We start from the raw sequence: 23373 nt of genomic DNA, 5'->3' as shown, positions 1-23373 counted from the left end.
TGCGCACTCGTAATAAATTAAGGTTAGGATTTATTTCTAACCAGTTGATTTATTTATGTAGCTGAAGACTGCTAGGTATTCACTTTTGTCGGTTTAATTGTGTTATTTTACTAACGATTGTGAATGCTTCAGTTGATGTGTAGAGATAGCAGCAGTGGCGGAGGAAAGCATTGGAGTCTAGCGGGTTTTCGACTTTTCGACTATATTTTGATAGGCGCCATGCCTATATTTTGTTATGTCTATAGAGACATCGATTATTTATTATTATTTTGTATGCGCTTATGCGCCTGGATATGTTATTTCTATTTGGACATTGAGATTGGGCGTGCCAGACTCTATGGGCACCGTCCATTAACTTTATTTTCCTATTTTTGGTAGAAAGCAAACTCAAAAGCTAAAAGCTTGCCATATTTTTGTAATTGGGCTATTATTGAGCATGAAGATTGGAAATATACATTAAATACATGCTTTGTGAAGCGCTCACACAAGGCATGGGGGAGATTGAACCCAATTTGTCTCTTGCCTCTTGTCGTGCTTGTTTTTACATGGGTTTTTGTGCTAAAAAGTAGAGTACTTTGTTCTTGGGGACCTTCTGGGATTCACCACGTGAGCTATCTGCGACCGATCTGCGCACCAATGTGAAAGCACAAAGACTTTTATCTACACCACCCTCAGCTAATCATTATCAAGTAATATAGTTTACTTAGAGAATTCAATTCAACAGGTGGAAGTGCATCCATAATGTAGTTATGGACCATGCTGACAATGGTGGAGTACAATCACTTAAGGTGAATGTTTATGGAAGTCTCTAGATACAATATTTAAGTTTTGTTTTGCAGGAATAGATGAACACATTACTTACTACATGGTATGTTGTCTTTGTAATGCTTGATAAAATATAATCACTTAACTGAAAGTACGACACTAATATGTCATCTTTTCTTATGAATCAATAACTTATTATCTATAATTGCATAGCTAAGTAATATGGTAGTCTATAAATGTGGTCAACTCAAGGTATGGACAAAACTTATTATTAAGCTCGTACTAGCTATTTTAGCCATACAAGACAAGATGTAGGAGTAGAGAAAGCCAACCATCTAGAAAAACTACACCAATGGACCTATAGAAAGCTTATCCATAGACCTAACAGAAAAGAAGAACCAATAACATCTGAAATTAACACATCAATGTAACATTTGCAATGACAAAGAAGAAATGAATCATGGGAGAATTCTAATGCAATGAAACATACTATGTGGCAACAACAAACTAGACAACAAGGAAATTCTTGGATAACCATAAAGAATAGTTCCTCATAAGCCCATACACAATTAAATCAATATTTGAGGTGTTTTGGGAAAATATTGACAAAAAAGGAGCACTTATCAATTTTTGTGATGATCTTTTACACAATAAAATATTCATATTTTTGAAAAACATTGCTTTTGAGTAAAGTCACAATGTAGTGCTCAAGCTCACTCGTCTATTTATGGCCTCTTTAAAGACGGCCTAGCTATGGCTGCCAAGGTGGAGCAAGTGGAGATGAGTTGAGAGATAAGCTCATTGAGCTAACTTGAGGTTAAGAGGGACTGAGAGGGCAGAGAAGGGAGTCATGCCATGGTTGACTAGGCTCTGATACCATGTCAAAAGACACGGATCTAGAGCATGGCAGATGCTATGGCGGGTGGAAGATGAAGACCAAACTCATGATGACATAGACAACTAGAGACAGACTGTTACATAAGTGAATTAGGTTCCAAGATGGCAGCTTGGACTCATAAACACAATCTCGTGTAGGACTGACAAAGACATGACACTTAGCTGAAAGTACAAAGCATCATGACATTGTATTCATCATATGAAAAGTGGTAGTCAAGTACAATGCTTTATAGTTGATGGATGGTAGTAGTTTTCCCTTTCTATGCATATGGGATTCATTCTACCTACATGTCCTGAGCCCACAACTGCCTCATACAAAGAGGCTACAATAGATGTGATTACAAATATCTCAACATAAAGGTCATCTACCCACGCTAATAGACTTGTTGAATGAGAAGATTGAAATGGGAATTCTAGAGCATTCTTCAGCTCTATATTCAAACAAACAGTTTACATTGCTAAAGAAAAATGGAACATTGGAAAATATTCAAGATATACAGCCAGTAAACAAAGTGACTTATCAAAATTTTAGGACCAGATCCAATTGTGAATGAATTTGCAAAAGCTTTCACTAGGAGAGCTACTTACAAGTCTTGGGTAATCTATATTCTGGTTATGGTCATTTTTAGTTGGTTATAGAAAGCATGAATCTTATTACTATGAAAACACCATTGGATTTGGTGCAAATGTGCACTTTGCCATAATAAGGAGCAATGAATTTTGTTGCTCATATGATGAATGCCATGAATAAGGTTTTGCGAGATTATATATATGTAGCTCACTATGCCTCACCTAGATGACATATCAACAAAAGCATGTGGAAAATATGCTAAATATGAAGAATTGGATGAAAAGGGATGTAGGGGATTTGTTGCAGAGCAGATAGCCAATTGTGAAAGGATTTTAACTAGATTGAAAGAGGTAAATCTCACTCTTTTAGGACAGAAGTTGGTCTTTGGGATAAATGAGGTCTTGATTGTGGGTCACATGTGTGGTCCATATGAAAGACAACCATCTCTAGTTAAGGTGGATGCTATTGAGAGAATGGATGAGACTTGCACATCAGTTGTTTGAAGTACAAAGATTCTTGGGAGCTTGTGTGTCTTATCTCATATGGATTCCATATTTTGCACATATTGCAAATGCCCTTTATCAATCGTTGAGAAAGAGACACAAATTTCAATGGGATAAAAATACACACAAAGGCAATGAGAAAGTTGAAAAGGTTGTTGATATGAATCCTATAAGGATTTGTTGGCCTACTCTAGACATAGTAGAGCCTAGTCTTCAAGACACAAACAAGGGTTGGAAACAAAGGGACGAACACAGATCATATGCAAGGAAATGTATGAACATCAAATAAAAGAAGGAATAAGGTGGCTTTGGGCCTATTATATGCGAAGATTTACTATTGAATACACAGGGAAAGAGGGTAGCACTACTGTTATATAAGATCTCTTATAGCTATGTGCTCATGGATGCCTTATTTATGAGAAGATCAAGTGGATTTTTTCGAAATCTTATTGTATCTATGTTGTCTTAAAGATACAAGGAAGGTTTTGGGAAGATTTGGTGGGCCAATCTTGCCTTATGTAAGGATTTTTGTACGTATATGGGTTGCTATAGAACATGATTGTTTTATGGACTGTTCTTGAAGCATAAAAGCATTGTATGCTGTCTACTCATAACCATAATGATGTATATGGATTTACAACTGATATTGGTCATGTCCATGATAAAATGTGGATCCCATAATTGATGTACATGTTGGCTATGATTTTGATTTATGAATTTGGGATGCTTCTATGAAATACATATCGGTTTTGAGCCCTTTACCTTGAAACTCTGCCTCATAACTATTGTTTCTTCCCAACAACGTGTTCAACCACACAACACCCCAAAGTTGACATAGATGAGAAATCCTCTTAAAATCCCCAAGGAATACGATCAAGTGACATTCCATTTTCTCACACCCAATTGTTCTCCATGGATGTCACAAAAACCTTGTCCATCAAGATTTTATTTGTCTATCCTATTTGTGAGCCAAATATGGCGAAACCTCCATATTATTTGTCTAATGTATTCTTGAACTAGATATAACAAAACTTCCATATTATTGCTCCATCCTATTCTCAAACTAGATATAGTAAAATTGCCATGTTATTTGTCCATCCCACTTGTGAAACCAAAATAGACAGGTGGAGCTTTGTGTTCGCAAAGTGTGGCTCTCCTTCACTGATGGTGGTTTGGCTCGAACGCCCTCATGTGCATGTGCCATTAAAAGGAAGACTCGCATTACACCTCGAGAGGCTAGGGTAGATGCTGAAACAAAAGACATTTTCCTCACGAAAATGTGCCACATCTTGTCTCATGGTTTTCCCAAGCTGGCGGTTCTTAAAAAAGTAATAATCATAAGTACATTAAAAGAGTAGTTATTTAAATCTGAGTTGTAGTACCCAAAATATTACAAGAATAAGTTGAGGATCTGGTTAGAAGTCAAATTAGATAGATGGGTTTCTAAGGCTCTTAAAGGAGGAATGACTCTTAACATCATCCTTTGCAAGGTCTTCAAGGATCTTTTTCTATACAAGGCAATATGTTTTAATAGCTAAACTATATACATTACACTACACTTATATAGAATCTTAGAATATTCTGAGTATAAAAGAAATCAATGTAGTGGTATAAACGAAAGGTTTACATGGCGCAATGGTTTGTTGCCACACATATAATAATAATTATTATTATTAATATTAATAATTTAATAATAATACATTAAACGTATATCTTTAAAAAGAAAAATAAAAAAGCGCCGTAGCGTCACGTGGCGAAAAGTGGTGCATCCTTTATGCTGGAAAATTGTGTCCTACTTTTGGGTGGCGTCGCCTTTCTTCTTCTTCTTCTTCTTCATTTCCTTTGCATTCCAGTTGTTCTGCTTAGTTTCCCTCGAAGAGGAAGAAGCGGCAGACGAAGAAGCAGGAGGATCGATCATGGCTCTCCCTTCTTCGCCTCCGCGTTTCATGATCGTTTCAGACCTCGACCACACCATGGTATGTAGAAAAACCTCGTCTGTTGCTGCTGCAATTGCTGTAGTAGTAGTTGCTGTCGTTGTGCTACTGCATTAGTAGTAGTGGTAGTTGTTTTGTTGTGGTAATGCCGGTGCTGCCTTTTGCCTTGCCTCACAAAGTCCTGAAGTTTGAGAATCTAGGGCAAAAGATTAGCACTGGTCTTATTTCCAGTCTTTCGATCACGGTGAAGTCTCGTCTGTCGTTGCTGTTGCCGTCGCAGTCACCGTCACCTGTTGCTGTTGCTGTTTCTGTTATTGTTGTTGTTGATATTGTTGTTTTGTGAGTGCTTGCCCACTCACGCCTCGCAGCCATGCCTTCCATTCAAGTTGCCTTTTCCTTTGCCTCCCTTTTCACAGTGTAAGGCAGTATAGCACCAGTCTTTTAAATAGCAACCATTGTAAAATCTCATCTGTCGTGGTTTTACTTTGCATGTATGTTTGCATGCATGGTCTGTGCACCACCATTCAAGCTGTGTTCTCCTTTACGTCACGAAGTCCCAAATTCTCGTAACCTAGGGCAAAGATTATCATTGGTCTTATTTACAGTCTTTTGTCTGCAGGTCGACCACCATGACACTGGCAACCTTTCCCTCCTTCGATTCAACGCCCTGTGGGGTGCAGACTATTCCCATGACTCGCTCCTTGTCTTCTCGACTGGCAGATCCCCTACCCTCTACAAGGAGCTGAAGAGCCAGAAGCCCTTGCTCACCCCAAACATTGCTATCATGTCAGTTGGGACAGAGATCATGTATGGTGATAGCATGACCCCGGATGAAGGTTGGGAGCAGGAACTCAACCAAGGGTGGAACAGAGCACTTGTCGTTGAGGAGGCATCCAAATTCTCTCAGTTGCGTTTCCAGGTCAGGCCTCTCAACCAGCAATAATCACATTCCTCTTTTATCCTGATTGAATATGTCACATCTTTCCTTTATTTTGGTTGTATGCAGGTTGACACCGAGCAAAGACCACATAAAGTAAGCTTTTATGTTGACAAACCACAGGCAGAAGAAGTGATTGCTGCACTAAAAGAAAAGTTCCAAAATCATGGGGTATGCTTCAAAACTATGTCTTTTGTAACATTTTATTTGCAAGGATATCAGTCTAGAAACAGCAAATTGGAAAAGAGGAAAACATATTGCTTGCAAGTAGAACAAAAGTTTTATGAGAACCCCTTGACATTTTGAAACAAACTTGTTTGGGATGCTTCTGGTTGAGGTCTACTGCTCGCTCTTGACCTTTCTGCAAATTCTTTAGCTCCCAGGCCCCTCTTGTGAGATTCATTACCTCGTTGGTACCATCAGACCATGCGAAATTCAGGGATCCTTCCATCAGATTTCACTCTGAAGAGCCCTAAAAGATCTACCTTGCTTGCACCTCAAGCTTTATTTATGTTGCTGTTTACAATTGATTACATAGCGTATTCTTTAGCTGGATAGTTGGCAAGAGGCTCTTCAGCACCCCTAATGTTAAGAGGCCATGGAGAAGGAGCTAGAGAGTATTGACCGAAATGAGACTTGAACTTTAGTGGATTGTCCAAGTCACAAGAAAGCCATTGGGATGAAGTGGATATTTAGGACCAAGCCAAAGGCTGATGGAAATTTAGACAAGTACAAGGCTCGTCTTGTCGTGTAAGGGTTTTGACAGAAGCAAGGTATTGATTATGAAGAAACCTTTGGTCCTATTGCATGGTTGACATTATTTCGTTTGTTGGTTGCACTAGTTGCTGACCACGGTTGGCCAATTTCTCAAATGGATGTCAAAAGTGCATTTTTGAATGGTTATGTGGAGGAGGAATTCTATGTGGAGCAGCTATTCTAATTTTCTTCTGGAAACTAGCAAGATAAGGTCTTTCACGTATGGAAAGCTCTTTATGGACTGAAGCAAGCACCATGGTGAAACCAGTCTTCGTCCTTGAATAGGGTGGTAATTCCTTGATCAAGCGCTTAATTACAGAATCACTAAATTAACATAAATTGAAATGCACAATTTACCTTAATAATCTTGGATAGTAGACACCCTCTTGGCCCAAAAACTGGCGTCGCTTTCGGTATTTCTTTAACTTCAATTGCCAATGGATGTATTACAAGCCGAGATTCCACGATCTTCTTGGTTGATCCAAAAGCCCCTTGTTGATCTAACAATCAGTGCAGAAATTGGGCAATTTGCCCCTTGATTTTTACTAAGGACTTGCTCAGCCTGCTTTTAAAGTAGTCACTTGCTATTGCGAGGAACCTCCAAAAGGCTATCACCCAATCAACAATGCCATTGCCAGCCCCACTGGAAGGTGTCTCCTTGTTGTCCCTTACCTGTTGAGTCCCCAAATGGTGGTCTTTTGCAGCAAATGTTGTTCTCTGATTAGAAAATGGACCAACAACTCCCTTTCTCTCTCCCAGGTTGTAAATTGACTAAATGGCTGAGACCTAGCTCCCAATAACGTTTTCTCAGTTTGCATGGGTATTTTTGCCAAGTGGCAGCCTTGTAAACCCATTTTTCAGCATTATCCAGCCACTTAATTAGTTTTCAAAATTAAATAATCCTGAAAATTAATTTCAGTGCTCTTGACCCTGCCCAAAATTAAATGTGCCCATCCATAATTAAATTGGCTAGGCCATTTGCAACCCAAAGTGGTCCCAACCTTTGTTGACCCTTGGACTAGCATTAATTAAATAATTAATGCTAGTCCCTAGTGTCACTAGTGACACTTATTGGCCAAACAACTGTCCTAGGGTCAAAACTGACACCGAGGGACCACTAAAACCCAGTTGGCATAACTTATTACAACTTTTATCTTTGACACCCATTGTATCCTTGGGATCCTTGGCTTGTTACCGTGAAATAACTACCATGTGCATCACGTGCTAATCAAATCTTATCGGCAAGATTAGAGTATCTCAAAATTTCACGTCCTTGTGAGGTGACATACCTCCTCCTTGAAATCCTTGCAATCGTTCTCGATTGCACTGCATTGTGCCAAAGGAAAAACATACTACAATAGAATTTCCATAAGGCCTCATAGTCACAACGTTAGCCACTGTTGTTCCAACCATGCCTCATGCCCCAAACTTGCTGAAAAATTTCAAACAGCATAAACATGATATAAATTTGAAAAACAGTCTAGAATTGTTGCTAGAAACCCATTGGATGCATACTTCACTATTTTTCCACCCACATCATAGTCTTTTGTTGCCCCTTTGGGTCTCAACTTGTTATACACTAGCTGTTGCAAAAAGGGTGCATTTGTTGAAATTATATTATAACCAACACCAAACAAAGCATTTGAATGACCAACACTCATTCCTTGAGCCCCATAAACATTCGGGGATGCAGATGCATTATTAAACATTCTACTTTGTGCCCCATGCATCAAGCCAATGCTGCCATACATAGGGCTTTGCACATTTCCAGCCATATCTGAATACATTGGGCCTTGCACAAAATGCATTGGGTGTTGCATACCGTAGGGATTTGTGCCATACATTCCCATATGCGGCCCCTGTCCAACCATAGCATGAAAGATCATGCTACCACCAAAGTATCTTGGTTGCCCCATCATAGCATGTATGCTTGGTTGTCCAAAATCCATTGGATTGGCACTTTCATGATGGCCTTGCATATGCATTCCTTGCTTTGTAGGTACCAACTGTTTTGCTTCATTAGCATCTTTGGGAGCTTCAAGTGAAGGCTTTGGTTCCCTTTTGTGCATGTTGTTGTCCTGAAGGTATAGAAGATGACTTTTTCTTCTTGCCCTTGCTGTCCTTCTTTGAAGTATTCAAAAATCGAGTGAATTGAGGATCCTTTGTCAATTCAGGAAAGAGATTTATTGCTGTCCTCATCTGATTCTTGAACTGGTCATCAAAATTTTCTTCATTTTACTAGTCATCAGTCTCATTATGCCCTGAAAGCCCTGCATCTTACCCAATAGCAACATTTTCAGCTTGCTGTCCATGATCTGAGCCTTGTCTAAGATTAGGTATTGCATTTCTTTCTTCCCCATGTTAGTGTCTATACCGAGAGGCATCATTACTGCTTGATTCCATCTCACTATATGAAGTCATATTACTGTAATTTCTCAGTTGAGAGCAAAAATCAGCACTAGCACAAAGCTTTGGCTTGTAGTTAGGGACCTCAAGCCCACCAAATTAAGGGATTGAGTGGTATCCTGGTAATGGAACCATGAAAGCATCCTTCCTCCTCAGATAGGGTGGTAATTCCATGATCAAGTACTTAATTGAGCAATATGCCGAAATCAGAGATTAATGGCTGGAAATGGTCCAATAATGCGGACACAACACAGTATCCTGAAAATTCACCTAATAATATGCCAAAATAATCAAATTCGTCTAAGAACAGGGCCAACAGCCAAATAATGTGATTTTGGGCATGTCGAGGGCCAAGAAGGCAAAAGCCCCAAAATTTACCCAAAAAATGAAGAGAAATTGGGTAAAATTTTTATCCAAATATTGTCGAATTCCACACTAGAAGGTGAATTGAGCCTCAATATTGATGAATTTAAGAAAAGTTCCAATTTTTCTTGCAGAAATTGGGGTGAAATTGGGCTTGAATGATAAAAAGCCCCAAATTTTATTGGGAAATTGAAGAGAAATTTGACAAATTTTCAAAATTTTTGCCTAAAAGATGCCAAATGTCGGGCCGATGATAAATTCTACCTTAATGTCAAAGAAGAATGACAAATCCTCGAGAAGGCCCAAATTTTGCGGCAAAATTGAAGGGAAATTTGAAGAAAAAGCCCAAAAATTTGTTTATGACACTGTCGAATTTCTTCGATTTGATGAATAATTTGGTGAAATTGATGGAGAATCCCTGAAGTTTGTTGAAAGTTGGGCCCAATTGGGTGAGTGTTGTGAAAACCCCCAAATTTGGCCCTAATTGTGCTTGGAAGGGGGCTTATGTAGAACAAGGGCTTGCTAATATTTTGACAAGAATTAATGTACTGATTAATGATTAAAGGAGAGAAAAAACTGTGGGGTTGAACGAAGACAGGCATGTTGATGTGGCAGCGGGATTAATGACGGTCAGGTGGTGCGATGCCACGTTTGACATGATGAAAATGCGGCAAATGATGCGGCGACCATGACGGGGTGTTCAGGTGCGTCGAGTGGCAATGTGGTGAATGATAGGTAGTAGATATGGTGAACTCTGAGGCGCAGATTGTTGGTTCCCATGTAGGTAGACAACACGCAACAAGTCAATGTGTAGTCAACATGTTGTGTCGCAAGGGAGATGAGACCAAGGTGGTGTCAGTGCAAGGGTAGGGGTGTCGAGTTTGGTGATTGTGGCGAGGATGTAGCAATTGGTAGACAATGTGAGAGCTGGCAGGCTGGAAACATGAGAGGACAGATAACGAATAGTAGACTCAAGAGTAGCAGCATGCAACAAAATTGGAGATTTAAGGGCGAATGGGCGAAGATGGTGGCACAGAGTGCAATTGCTGATGGAGAATATAAGCCGGCATAGAGGCAATGGCTCATGGGATAGAGTGGGAGGACCTTAACGGCGATGGCTGGTGGTGAATGATCGCGAGCGATGGCGAGGGCAATGAAGAAACTTCACTTTGATACCACTTTTGGCCCAGCTGTGGAGTGATTGTGCGATTAATTTAATTGAAAATGAATGAGAATGAAAGAATTAATCGATGCATAACAATACTCAATCACAAATATAAAGTAATGAATCAAAGAGAGAGGGAGAGTACAACGCTCTAGGCGATCACACTGAATAATGCCACACTCGTCCAAAATGATGCACGTAGTGTCTTCAAATAATAAAATATGAAACCCTAACGGCTTAACCGTCATAGGAAACCCTAAAATAAACCCTAACCCTTGTGCCACTTAGTGCTAGGACACTAGGGGCAACAACTGCATTTAACGACAATTTAAATGCCTAGGGAGGCCAGATCAGGGATCAAAGGGCATCAATGCGTTGCCCACAAGATGGCCTACATGGGCAACCTTCAGATGGTCACAGCAATAGTTGAAGATGATGGGTAGATTGGATAGATTGTGGATGATAAAGATGCAAGCGACCTAGCACACTCTATTTATAGCAATGCAACCAAAGTTTAGGGTTTTGTTCACGAGACACTGAAGCAAACTTGTGCATTTGAGTTTTCGAGGTGTTTAATGAGCTATTGCAGGTCTAATATGAGATGCACCTTTTTTAATGTAACAGTAAATAGGTGGCAGCTGACAAGGAAGTTGAAATGCAACAAATGCTGATGTTGCTCGACTAGAAACAGATTGAAACAGCAACAAATTAGGTTGCTTGGTTGTGGATGGAGTTGCAACTGTAGTAGGACAGGTTACTTGATGTGGATGACTGATGTAGATGTTGGAAACCAGGTCATTGTAGTTGTCAAGTTGAAGCACAGGTTGTTGAAGCCTTCAAACAGCAGCAGCCTGTTTTTGGATGATAGGTGAATGGTGGATGTGTTAGAGATCATAGCCTGTTTGGGCAGGCAGGCCTGCACAGTCGGACCAGCAGGCTGCTGCACAGTCGGACTGTGCAGTCGGACTGCCACGTGGCAGTCCGACTGCCTGCAGCCGACTTATTCCAGGCTGTGCCCTATTTCTGGCGCCCCATTTCAGGCAGTTTTTCGGCTATATATTGCCGACGTTTCCAGCAGTCTGCCCATTCTTCTCTGTCGCAGATTACAGACCGGTGCTGTGCAGTTTTCTGTCTCTGTTCACAGATTTCAGACAGCAGACAGTGCAGACTGCAGCAGACTTCGAGGTGGACAGCAGGTCGCATCGTCGAGGTGGAGACACGCAGTCGAGCGCACTGCGCCCGTGTATATCTTTGTATTCAGCATTCTTTATACAGCAGATCTTCATTGTACACTGTCTCTTTCTCTCCCTTCTCTCTTTGCGTTCTCTCTCTCTCAGTCCTACGCTTCTGCACTGCTGCACTCTGACATGGTATCAGAGCAGTGTTTGAGGGCTGACTGAGCGCAGAATCAACCTGAAGTGGAGTTTCCATCGCGACACAAATTTGTGTTTTTTGCGTTTAAGGGCAGACAGGAGGGCTGCGCCTTGGAACAAGGCTGAAACAAGTGTGGGCGCACAGGAAAGGAGTACAGGTGGTGGATTTGCTGCTGTTTACTGCTGTTTGACGCGGAGAAAGTTTGAGTTTACAACCTAAAAGTGCAGGTTTTGCTTTTTCATCGCCTCCGGCGGGTGAAGAAGCTTCAGGACGCGGAAGAGCCTTAGCAGGCTGAGTTTACCCAGTCAGAGGGGGCTGCTTTTGCGTTTGAGAAGGCATTGCAGGTGAAGATGTCTACAGAGATGGACTTGGAGTTCCAGGCGATTATGGACCGGAAGGTGCCTGTCTTACCGGCTCTTCCTACAGATCAGAAGCTCGACGGCGACAACTACCGCATTTGGCGCGTTATGATGTTGGCCATCCTTGAGTCCTATGATTTGGCGGAGTTGGTACAGGAAGATATTGACCGGCCTTCAGTAAGAGATGAGTCCAAACTCTCTTTCGATGCTCGTGCGGAGTTGGCCAGGGCCCAGTCTCATTGGGACAAACTGAATGCCAGGATTCGATCCTTTCTCTTTCTATCATGCACTACAGCCATGATCGCTCACATCGAGCACTTGACGGTGGCTCGTGAGATATGGCTGGAGCTTGATCAAATGTACAATCGGATGACCCTGATGAAGAGGGTTTCTTTGGAGGTCCAGATGCGGACTTTGTCCGTCAATAAGTCTTCTTCGCTAAGGGAACACATTAACAAGCTAAGGCAGCTACAGATGCAGGTTCAGAATGCGGGGAAGCCGATTTCCTCCGAAGACATGGCGATTACACTATTGTCCCAGTTGCCGCCACGATTCGGTACATTTTACTCTGCCCTTATTGCTTCGGGGCGAGAGTCTACTCTTCGCTGGGAAGAGTTTGTTCCTATGGTCTTGGACCAAGAGGAACAGTTAAAGGGACAGAATGCTTCCAAGTCGGAGGCGTTGACAGGTCAAGCCTCTCAGAAGAAGGGGAAGGACCAAAAGAAGAAGAAGGGGGATAACAAGTCCAAGAAGGACAAGGACAAAGACTCCACATGCCATATTTGTGGAAAGACTGGCCATTGGAAGAAGGATTGCCCTGACAAAGACTCGAAGGACACCAAGAAGAAGGAAACCAAGGATTCTGGAGCGGTGGCTGCACCCTCATCAGCTGCATTTCTACATTTAGTTGTCATTGAGGACGCTTCACCGAATGCTTCTGATGTTGCGATGGCGGCTCCCCAATCTCGAGAGTGGATTATTGATAGTGGTGCCTCACGGCACATGACTCCTTCATCAGATGGTGTTGCCTAGCTGCGACCTTCGCGTGGGCAGGTTCTCATTGGAGACAGCTCTTCAGTTTCTATTGTAGGTCGGGGTAAGATGCAGCTTATTCCGGATGGACGAGGTGGCACCCATACCTCAGAGGTTTTGCATGTACCAGGATTAGGGTACCATCTCCTTTCAGTTCATAAGATTTGCTCCCTTGGTCTTTTGGTGGAATTTGACAGTTCTACTGTGCGAGTCCTTGATCGTGAATCGAGGAAGGTTCTATCATCTGGATATGAGGAGAACGGCATTTACAAACTGAAGTCTTCCACTGCCCTCTCTTCTCTTCTTCTTACCTCACAGTCACAGTCTGAGTTATGGCATGCTCGGTTTGGTCACCTGAACTATGACTATCTTCGGAGGGCGTCACGTGGACAGCTTGTTCGAGGGTTGCCGGATATAGTGGTGAGCCAGCAGCCATGTGTCTCCTGCATACGGGGGAAGCAGCATAGAGATGCCATTCCCCACACCGCTTCGCGGCGGTCTACTTCACCGATGGAGTTAGTATCTACGGATCTATGTGGCCCTATGCGGAATGAGTCCCTGCGTGGGAGCTCGTATTTCATGCTGATCGTGGATGATTATAGCAGGATGACATGGGCCTACTTTTTGGCACTAAAGTCAGAAGCTTTCTCGCACTTCAAGGATTGGCTTCTCTTTGAGGAGAACCGATCAGGCCGGAAGTTGAAGACCTTGCGATCCGACAAGGGAGGTGAATTTGTGTCTAATGAATTTGCTCGGTTTTGTGCAGATAGAGGAATTCACCAGGAGTTTGCCAATACCAATACTCCTCAAGAAAATGGTATTCTAGAACGGAAGAACCGTAGTGTGATCGAGATGGCGCGCACCATGATGGAGCACCGACAGACCCCACAGGTTCTGTGGGCCGAGGCTGTGGCTACTGCAGTCCACATCCTTAATCGATCCCCTACTTCGGCCGTGGAAGGGATGACTCCATTTGAGGCTTATTTTGGGACGAAGCCAGATGTTTCTTACTTTCGAGTTTTTGGGTGTGATGCCTATGTTCACATTTCCAAGACTCACCGTGACAAATTTGAAGCGGCTTTCCGAAAACAGGTATTTGTTGGCTACAGCTCCCAGTCCCAAGGCTACCGACTGTATGATCCCGTCAAGCGGGATGTATATACTAGCCGTGATGTGCGGTTTGTGGAGGTTCCGGCTTTTTCAACGGGTGAGGAGCACCCCGTTCTTGGAGATCCAGGGGAGAGTTTGGCTCCTTCTACAGTTCCACTGGAGCCTGTGCCTTTTGATTATGATTCTGTTTCTGACACAGAGTCTACTGTTCCACTGGACCCTTCTGAGGAGTTACCACCGGTGGACATTCCAGAGTCTTCTACTGATGGAGAACGACGAGGGGAGGTTCGGCCTCCTCCTCGCTGGGCCCGTGACACACTCCGTGATTTAGGGATCGAGGGGGTTCCTGAGGAGTGGGGACCGCAGGATGGTCTGCGGCGGTCACGGAGGCACCAGGCGCATTCTTCGGAGCTTGTTTGCTCCAATTATTGTTTGATGTCCCGTGTTATGCAGGATCGAGAGCCCACCTCCGTGAAGGAGGCTTTACAGTCCGCCCCATGGAAGAAAGCTATGGAAGCTGAGTTGGAGGCTATTGAGAGGAATGGCACTTGGTCCCTTGTGCCACGCCCCCCGAAGAAGAAGGTGATTGGAGTCAAGTGGGTCTTCAAGACCAAATATCTCAGTGATGGTACTTTGGATAAGCACAAGGCTCGCCTTGTTGCTAAGGGTTTTGCCCAGCGCCCAGGGATTGACTGTCATGACACCTTTGCCCCCACAGCTCGTATGGCAACCATTAGAGCTGTTCTTGCTTTGGCTGGCCATAGGAGATGGCCTGTTTATCAGCTGGATGTGAAGTCGGCCTTTCTGAATGGTGATTTGAAGGAAGAGATCTACGTTGAGCAGCCTCTTGGCTTTGGTTCTTCAGATGGGAAAGTCTACAGGTTGAAGAAGGCCCTGTATGGTCTCAAGCAGGCCCCGCGAGCTTGGAACGAGAAGATTGATTCGTTCCTCCAGTCTCAGTTGGGATATCGGCGGTCCAAGGCCGATCCGCAGCTGTATGTTCACACTTCCGAGGATGGTTGTGTGCTGTTTGTATTATATGTTGATGATTTGATTGTCACAGGTGATGATGCATAGCAGGTCCAGGAGACAAAGTCAGCTTTACATCGGACGTTCGAGATGACGGATTTGGGGCTACTCCATTTCTTTTTAGGCCATGAGATTTATCAGTCTCAGAGGGGGATCTTTCTCTCCCAACAGAGATATGTACAGGAGCTCTTGGTGTCTTTTGAGATGGAAGATTGTCGGGCCCTCTCTACTCCTATGGATCCGAACTGGAAGGCCACTTCCCATTCAGCTTCTCCTTTGGCGGATGCGTCCCGCTATCGACAGTTGATAGGGTCCTTGATTTGGCTTCTCAACACGAGGGTTGATCTATGTTTTGCTGTTGGGCTCTTGGCAGGGTTCATGAGTGAACCTAAGACGGTGCATTGGCAGGCTGCTCAGAGGATACTTCGGTATCTAAGGGGGACGTCTGATTTGGGGATTCATTACCCCGCAGGGACAGATGGGACAGATCTCGTACTTGCAGGTTGGAGCGACTCGGATTGGGCCGGTGACGTGGACCACAGGCGGTCTACAACAGGTTACTGCTTTACTTTGGGTGCAGGTGTTATTTCATGGAGTAGCAAGAAGCAGCCCACGGTAGCCCTTTCGTCTACTGAGGCGGAGTATCGGGCCACGTCTTCCACCACATGCGAGGTTGTGTGGCTTCGGAGATTGTTGGAGGAGCTTGGGTGCCCCCAGACTCGTCCTACATTGCTGCGATGTGACAATGAGAGTTGCATTGCCTTGGCGAGGAACCCTGTTTTTCATGCCCGGACGAAGCACATTGAGATTCAGTACCATTTCATCCGAGAAAAGCTTCTGGATGAGACCATCACTGTGGAGTATTGCAAGACGGAGGACAATCTTGCGGATTTGTTTACAAAGGCGCTTCCTCAGGCTCTCTTTCGGCAACATTCCAGATCCCTCAGGCTTCTGCCCTGCCCAGGCTCTGAGAGGGGGTGTTAGAGATCATAGCCTGTTTGGGCAGGCAGGCCTGCACAGTCGGACCAGCAGGCTGCTGCACAGTCGGACTGTGCAGTCGGACTGCCACGTGGCAGTCCGACTGCCTGCAGCCGACTTATTCCAGGCTGCGCCCTATTTCTGGCGCCCCATTTCAGGCAGTTTTTCGGCTATATTTTGCCGACGTTTCCAGCAGTCTGCCCATTCTTCTCTGTCGCAGATTACAGACCGGTGCTGTGCAGTTTTCTGTCTCTGTTCACAGATTTCAGACAGCAGACAGTGCAGACTGCAGCAGACTTCGAGGTGGACAGCAGGTCGCATCGTCGAGGTGGAGGCACGCAGTCCAGCGCACTGCGCCCGTGTATATCTTTGTATTCAGCATTCTTTATACAGCAGATCTTCATTGTACACTGTCTCTTTCTCTCCCTTCTCTCTCTGCGTTCTCTCTCTCTCAGTCCTACGCTTCCGCACCGCTGCACTCTGACAGGATGATGATGGTGACAATTGTAGATGCAGTGGGTAGGCAAAGAGATACAAGGGCTGAAGAGTGGTGTGCACGTGGAGTCCCATTATTGGAACATGTTGCAGCAAAAATAAGTCTCATGTCTTTTTGAAAAAGCAAAAATGGCTTTTTAAGGCTGATCTAATGAGCTAAAAACTGACAAAAAAGAGGGCAAATTAGAGGCCAATTTTGGTAGCTCAGCACCCCCTCTCAGGCCCAAAAAGGGAGACAAAGGAGAGTGAAGAGATGACTCAGCCCTGACCCAAAAGATCCAGACTAGGCATCGGGCCAAGGGTGCCATTTTGGATTGGCCAAGGACCTACTAGATTGCAGAGGTGATAGATATCTTCATTGGAGTTTCTCAATGAATGGAACTCGTATGTGTGTGTGTGCATTTTTCATTGACACCAACTCCATGGTTCATGCAAAAGTAAGACACAATAACACACAAAGCTCACTCAAAGGTGTTGGTGTAGAGGTATAAACGAACGAAATGGTGGTAAATGCGGTGTGGTCGTTTCTGCTTAGGATATTTGGTGAGGAATGTGCTCAAGTATGCTCCACTTGATGAGGTAAAAAGGAGTCATGCTACAAAATGCATGGGTTCTCCCCTTGGATGAGTGCTTGCATTTGTGAGTTTTCACCTAACCAAGGCACCTAACTTATGCATGCAATGGAGTAATACAATAGGCCCATGCTCATGCAGCAAGGTGCCACTTGATGCCCTCATGGGGGGAACTATTCAGTTACCCAAGCCCCTGTTTACAAGGTGAATAATGGAATGAGTTATGAAATAAAATGAAGTATGAATGCAGAATGGTAGATATAACAGGCAGGGGTGCTGATGTTGAACACAGGAAGTCAAATCCCGAGACTTGTATGCACCATGTGGAGAAGCAACCCCTCTCAAACAATGGAAGTTGATGCCAAAGGTGGAGGAGCTGATGTTGGCTATTTTGTGCTGAGAACCTGATGAAATACTGCATGTAGAAGTAACTGATGAGAGGGGGTTTTGAGCAAGTAAATTTAAGGGCCTCAATTAAAAGAACTCGATGCAAGCGTTTGTCATTTTGGTGAGGGTCATTCAGAGTTGGCATTCTCAAAATGATAGATGTGAAAGGTTATCTGGAATCAACACAAAAGGACAAGTTTGATTAGCTATAGAAATTTTGTGCAAATACATCTGGTCAAGGTTTTGGAACTTGTCTAATGCATACACAAACGCACATTGTTTATGATCTGTCTCTGATTTGAAATGAATAAAACTATGAAAAAGCCTCGTGTATTGTCAATTTCGAAGAAACTTTCAGGCAGTGCACCAGGATTTAATTTTGTATTATATTCCAAACGAGAAATTGCATAAAGATGATCAGTTACTGTTTAATTAAACGCAAGAAATTTATTCTTGTTGCTTTCCCTTAAGAATTTGCTTGCTGGTTGGTGTTTTCTATGATATTCTTTACAGCTCAGAGTAAAGCTGATTTATAGTGGAGGAATAGATTTGGACATTCTACCAGAAGGTGCAGGAAAAGGACAAGCCTTGGCTTATCTTCTGCGCAAGTTGAAAGCAGAGAAGAGGCTTCCAAAGGCCACTTTAGTATGTGGAGATTCAGGCAATGATGCAGAACTCTTCAGTGTTCCAGATGTCTATGGAGTGATGGTAATTGTGCCAACTTTTTTATTTTCGTATCATGATCTTCATTGTTGTTGATCTTTTCTAATCTAGAGGCATTGCATTGATAAATCATGAAGATTGACTTTATGCTGTTTGACTGTTTTAAAACTGAGAAAGTTCTTTCCTTGAGAAACAAAAAAGTGCATCTTTATTTCAAACTTGACTCTCTAATGGCACATTTCCATTTGGAAAAAATTCAGCCTTTTTGAAGCAATTCTAGAAATATTCTCACGAGGACTTCTGGTTTGATTTGCTGGTAGTTTTAAAACTGGCAGATGTACAAGATACTTAGATCTAAGATCAGTATTAATCTGCTCTCTCAAAATGTCCAGTATGTGTCCCTCTCTGGCTGGGAGCAAGTGGAGCTGCAGTCCAATCACTACTATTCTATATGTCATGGCTCTCCCAGGACCCAAGGCCATGTGGTAGGCCGGCCTAAGGGAACCAGGAAAGAAGTCAATTGGGAGTTTGCTATTCCCATTGGCATCATGTGCTCCTATTTGAAATAGAGTGTGAGAAGATGGTGAAGGCATCACTTCATGAGACATCTTAGATATCAATCAACTAAGTAGAGAGAAGGATGAAGAAAGTTGTGATCATCAACAAGACGTGTGCTACCTTTATGCCACTAGCTTGGCAAGTTGAAAGGAGAAGTTGGTGATCTTTATCTCACTGCCACCAGGTAGTTGTCCTTAGTGGTTTTGATGTTACAACCCTTGGTAATTCTGAAGCTGGTATCAAATAGATACCACCCATGGCCAAAGTTACAACATTGATTAATTTTGGCAAGTGTTTACTGTTCATTATCTTTATGTATAAAGCTGAATCCTAATGCAGCATGGTACAACCCTTGTGCGTGTGTCACTGGGGATAAAGAGACTAGTAAGTGTATTGGACGATCGATAATTTTGGTTAGTGATATACATAAATATTTCATAGTTAGAGAGAGTATTCCAATTGACCATGTTTCAACATGATGATGTGGCAGTATGCCTGATGACCTGACATTGCTGACGTGCCAAAATTAAGCTATGGAAGTTCAATTTTAATTTTTGTATTAAGAGATTAACTGAAAAGCTGCATTTTCATGCAAGTTTTGAGGAAAAAAAGCTGCTTTTTTTGCAAAAAGTTTAACACTTCTGGCAGTCGTGGTAGTTTGGGGAGCAATGGCAAGCAATAGACTGACTGATTTGGCAGTTCTGGGGTGTTGGCATGTGGCTATTGACATTGTCAGGTTCTGCTGTTGTGGAAGTGGCGTGCAAGCTAGCATTTGGTGTGACAACAGGCTGCTCTTTTCAATTAACTAGCAAAGAAGCTATATCCTTTTTGAGGCTGCTGTATGCCTGCTGCTGAGTGATACATGGTAGGAGTTTTGGCTCTTCATGCTGCTGTGGATGTACCTACACAAGGTGCTGGATTGCTTGTTTGTCTGTCTGGGGCCAATGCGTAGAGGTTTGGGATTGCTCATATCTTGTGCATGTGTTGAGCTGTTGCCAAAATACACTGACGAACTTGGATACGAGGGTTTGGAGAAACTGTGCAACTGCAGAACCCCCTCTCAATTGCCATGGAGTGGCAAATTGCATTACCACTGCTGGATGGGGTTGAAGCTCATTTAGGCAGGGCTCAATTTTAGAAGGGGTTGAATACCCTTGTTATTTGAACTATAGTTTTCATCAAGATGGTTGGATTTCTGGCTAATCATACAATACCTGTTCTTTTTAGATATGTGGTTCCTTATGACTTCCTTCTCCCTTCAAGGAGGTAGGTGGATCATTAGCAGAGGAGAGGTGTCCTTGCTTCTGATCAACTGGGGAGGGTGGTAGAGCCTGCACGAGAGGGATTCCCACACAGCAATACTAGTGTTCAGAGTGTGACACACTTGTAGGAGGTGCATACTGTGTTAGTGCATTCCTGGCAATGAAGCACCAGGTGCAAGGTAGTAGACATTTGGGGATGGGTCAGGAGAGCTAAAGAAGCCCTAAATTGTATATGATGGGTCAAGGTAGTAGACAGTTGGCGATGGGTCAGGGGAGCTAAAGAAGCCCTACATTGTATATGATGGGGATCTTAAATAATATGTGGCAAGATTGGACTCTATTGTGGATCTAAAAAAAGCTACATTTAATGTGCACGAACCTACAGGAGGGATAGAATTGGGTGGGAAGGGTGGTAATTGAGAATGTAAAGCACCAAACTCCTATGAAACAGAAGGTACAGATGTACCTGGTTAAGTACTTTTGCTTATAGAGCTTCCTCTACTTTCATATTGGTACTGGTCTGGATATCTGCAGTGAAAATTACGTGCAATGCATGTGCATGATGGGAGCAGCTTTATATCTGTCTCCTTTCAACAAACATGAGGAAACTCATATAATTGCTTATCATACTGTTATAGGAGGTGTATGCATGAAGTTCGATTGTTTTTAGTAAAACTGTTTGTGTATTCAATGCGACTTTAAACATCATGAGTGAGTCATTTCTACTCTGAATAGTTGAAGTTAATCTGGATATGATGTGTGAGTTTTCAGTGTGATTATTTATTACTCTCTTTTAACCTCAGCAGTGTGCAGGTTGGAAATGCGCAAGAGGAACTCTTGCTCTGGTATGCAGAGAATGCCAAAGGAAACCCCAAAATATATCATGCAAGCGAGAGATGTGCTGCTGGCATTATCCAAGCGATGCAGCATTTTGGTTTACAGCCAAATGAGTCACCTAGAGATAGCCATGAATTACTGCTCAAGAAAGAGAATCATGAAGAATTCTCCAGGGTGGCACATCAGATAGTGGAATTCCATCTTCTGTGTGAGAGATGGCTGCGGGCAGAAGTGGAGCATTCAGATGCTGTTTTTCAACACTTGAAAAATGCTCTGGTCTGTAGTGCTCATCTGTATGGCAATTCAGTACTTGCAACATTCTTTTTTATTTTTGGTGCATTTGTAAATGTTTCCTCTAATCTTCACCTGGTAGTTCTTGAATTAGGCTCCCTCTTGTACTTCAATACTACCTTGGGGAAAGGAAGTTGCTGCTTCTGAAGAACTAGAAGATTTAAAGTCTAGCTATGGTTCATACAGGGGCGCAGTATGCCAAATGTGGGTTGATCGGATTTGCATACAGACACTAGCTGATGGAATATGGATGGTCAGATTCGACCATTGGAAACGAACTGGTAAATGGGATTACTGGGTCATATTTGCAGGTTCAGTAATTGGGTTCTGTGATCGTCAAACTGCTATTCTGATTATTGAGTTACTCTCAAGTTGATCTGAAATCCCAGCATGTCTTTTGCAGCCAAAGAAGTGACGTGCCGAATGACAACAGCAGTTTTGGAGCTAGAGGTGGCTTTCTAAGTGTATATTTTACATGAAAACGTTGGTTGCCAACCCAACTTTACTAATGACTTTCTGTTTGCCAGGGGGTTACAAATCAGATTCTATGGACGCACAAGCACGAGACATGGCTTCAAGGCTATGCTGGCTCCTTCTGAACTCGCTGGTTGGCTCGGCTGTGAGGAAAGTCTTGTAATTTGGAAATGGCTGGAGTCTTATGCTAGATAGATCCTGTTCTTGAGAGATGACCATTGACCGTACTGTACATCGAGTGGTCATAACTGGATTCAGGAAGCATTGGATCTTCATGAAAGCTGGGACTTTGAAAAGTATTTATTGCCATGGCTGCAAAAGCTGCCAGTTAGTGGGTTAAATCCACCAATAAGTGTCCATAAAGGACATACTTGATGTGTTACGGTAAAGGCTTTGTCCAGAAAGGTCCAGCTGGGCCTGGAAATATGGAACTGCTGCCTTAGCAGGCATATGCTAGAGGGTGGAAGCTTTTATCACGACAATCTTTCCCTTCCCCTTCTCTGTCCGTCCCTCTGTCTGTCTCTCTCTCTCTAACGAATACTCGAAATGTCTAGTAAAAGTTCCTCTTTGAACCGTTAACTCTTTAGCTCCATGCGTTTGTCTACGGTATCCTTTCATGTATGCAAGCATATGGATGCACCAAGCCAAAACTTGCCCTAATTTAAAAGAGTTTAGTGCCTTGTCACTAAGAGGAGTCTACGAAGCACCCTATTGTCGCTCTACAAGCCTTAGCATGCCTAAGCTGGAACAAACATGACCAATTGGCATGGTGGTGAGCTTTTCTGAATGTCCTATTGGCACATCACCCCTTTTGATTCAAAGCTTTGTGTCCCACCACATTCTTAGTTGAAGGGTTTTCAAACATCAAACTTCTTGGCCTATACCATGGTACTAATCAGGTCCTTTTCAACAGTTGAATTAACATCAAACAGTTGAAGGCTTCGGATATAAAACAATGAAGGTTTTTGTATTCAATCCCAGTTTGTACAATCAAGATATATGTAAGTAGTTAGACCCTCAATAAATCCATCCTAACGAGGGTGAATAGGTTAGTAAAGCCTATTACTCCAACCTTGTTGATGATGTTGCATATATCCCCTATCAAGGGATAAGTTGCCAATTAACAAGGGATGGCTTTTACTTCACAGGAAAGATGGAGGATCCTAAACTTCCTTTCAACAAGCATCTTGCTATAATTCCACATGTGTAAGTGGGGTGTTCAAGTCACTTGCATGTTTAATTAAGAGTTGATTTGGAATGTTTAACTTTGACTATGCAAATCTATCTCGTACTATGGCATTGTCTCTTAGCCAATCCTAGGATATGAGGTCCTTATTGTGTGTACAAGTGTGTGGATCTTATCTAAAGAACTTTAATCGTGAGATATTATTTGTAAGAAACACACTCCATTTTGATTTGCATATGTAGACTAGTGGAAAAATTGTACATATGGCAATCAATGTTGTTGAATAGATGCATTGCCAAACCCATATCCATGGGCTAACTTTCATCCTTTGATAATAAAATGATGATGCTAAGAAATCCTAACTTTACGCACCATTGTGTTGCACAAGTTGGTAGCATTAGACGTCTTGTTAGTGGAGTTAATTTATGCCCACATTATTAAACTAGATGCAAACATCATCCTCATGGCC

The 23373-nt window shown here is 42.8% G+C and overlaps 1 protein-coding gene across 1 annotated transcript; it reads left to right on the top strand.

Moving 5' to 3' along the window:
- The first annotated feature begins 4557 nt into the window (after positions 1-4557).
- Positions 4558-22885, top strand: LOC148011124 (sucrose-phosphatase 1-like). The gene is made up of 8 exons (XM_087670210.1): positions 4558-4712; positions 5290-5589; positions 5677-5778; positions 18147-18341; positions 20930-21229; positions 21339-21525; positions 21648-21694; positions 21772-22885. Exons 1-8 carry the CDS (start codon positions 4653-4655, stop codon positions 21841-21843), a joined length of 1263 nt encoding a protein of 420 aa, XP_087526336.1. The 5' UTR covers positions 4558-4652; the 3' UTR covers positions 21844-22885.
- The last annotated feature ends 488 nt before the right edge of the window (positions 22886-23373 follow it).

Source organism: Lygodium microphyllum, chromosome 28, assembly GCF_053477565.2.
Source record: "Lygodium microphyllum isolate KBCC chromosome 28, Lygodium_microphyllum_v1.1.10, whole genome shotgun sequence".
Classification (NCBI taxonomy): Eukaryota; Viridiplantae; Streptophyta; class Polypodiopsida; order Schizaeales; family Lygodiaceae; genus Lygodium; species Lygodium microphyllum.
Note: the sequence above shows the minus strand (reverse complement) of the source record. Positions and strands in the feature narration are given on the sequence as shown.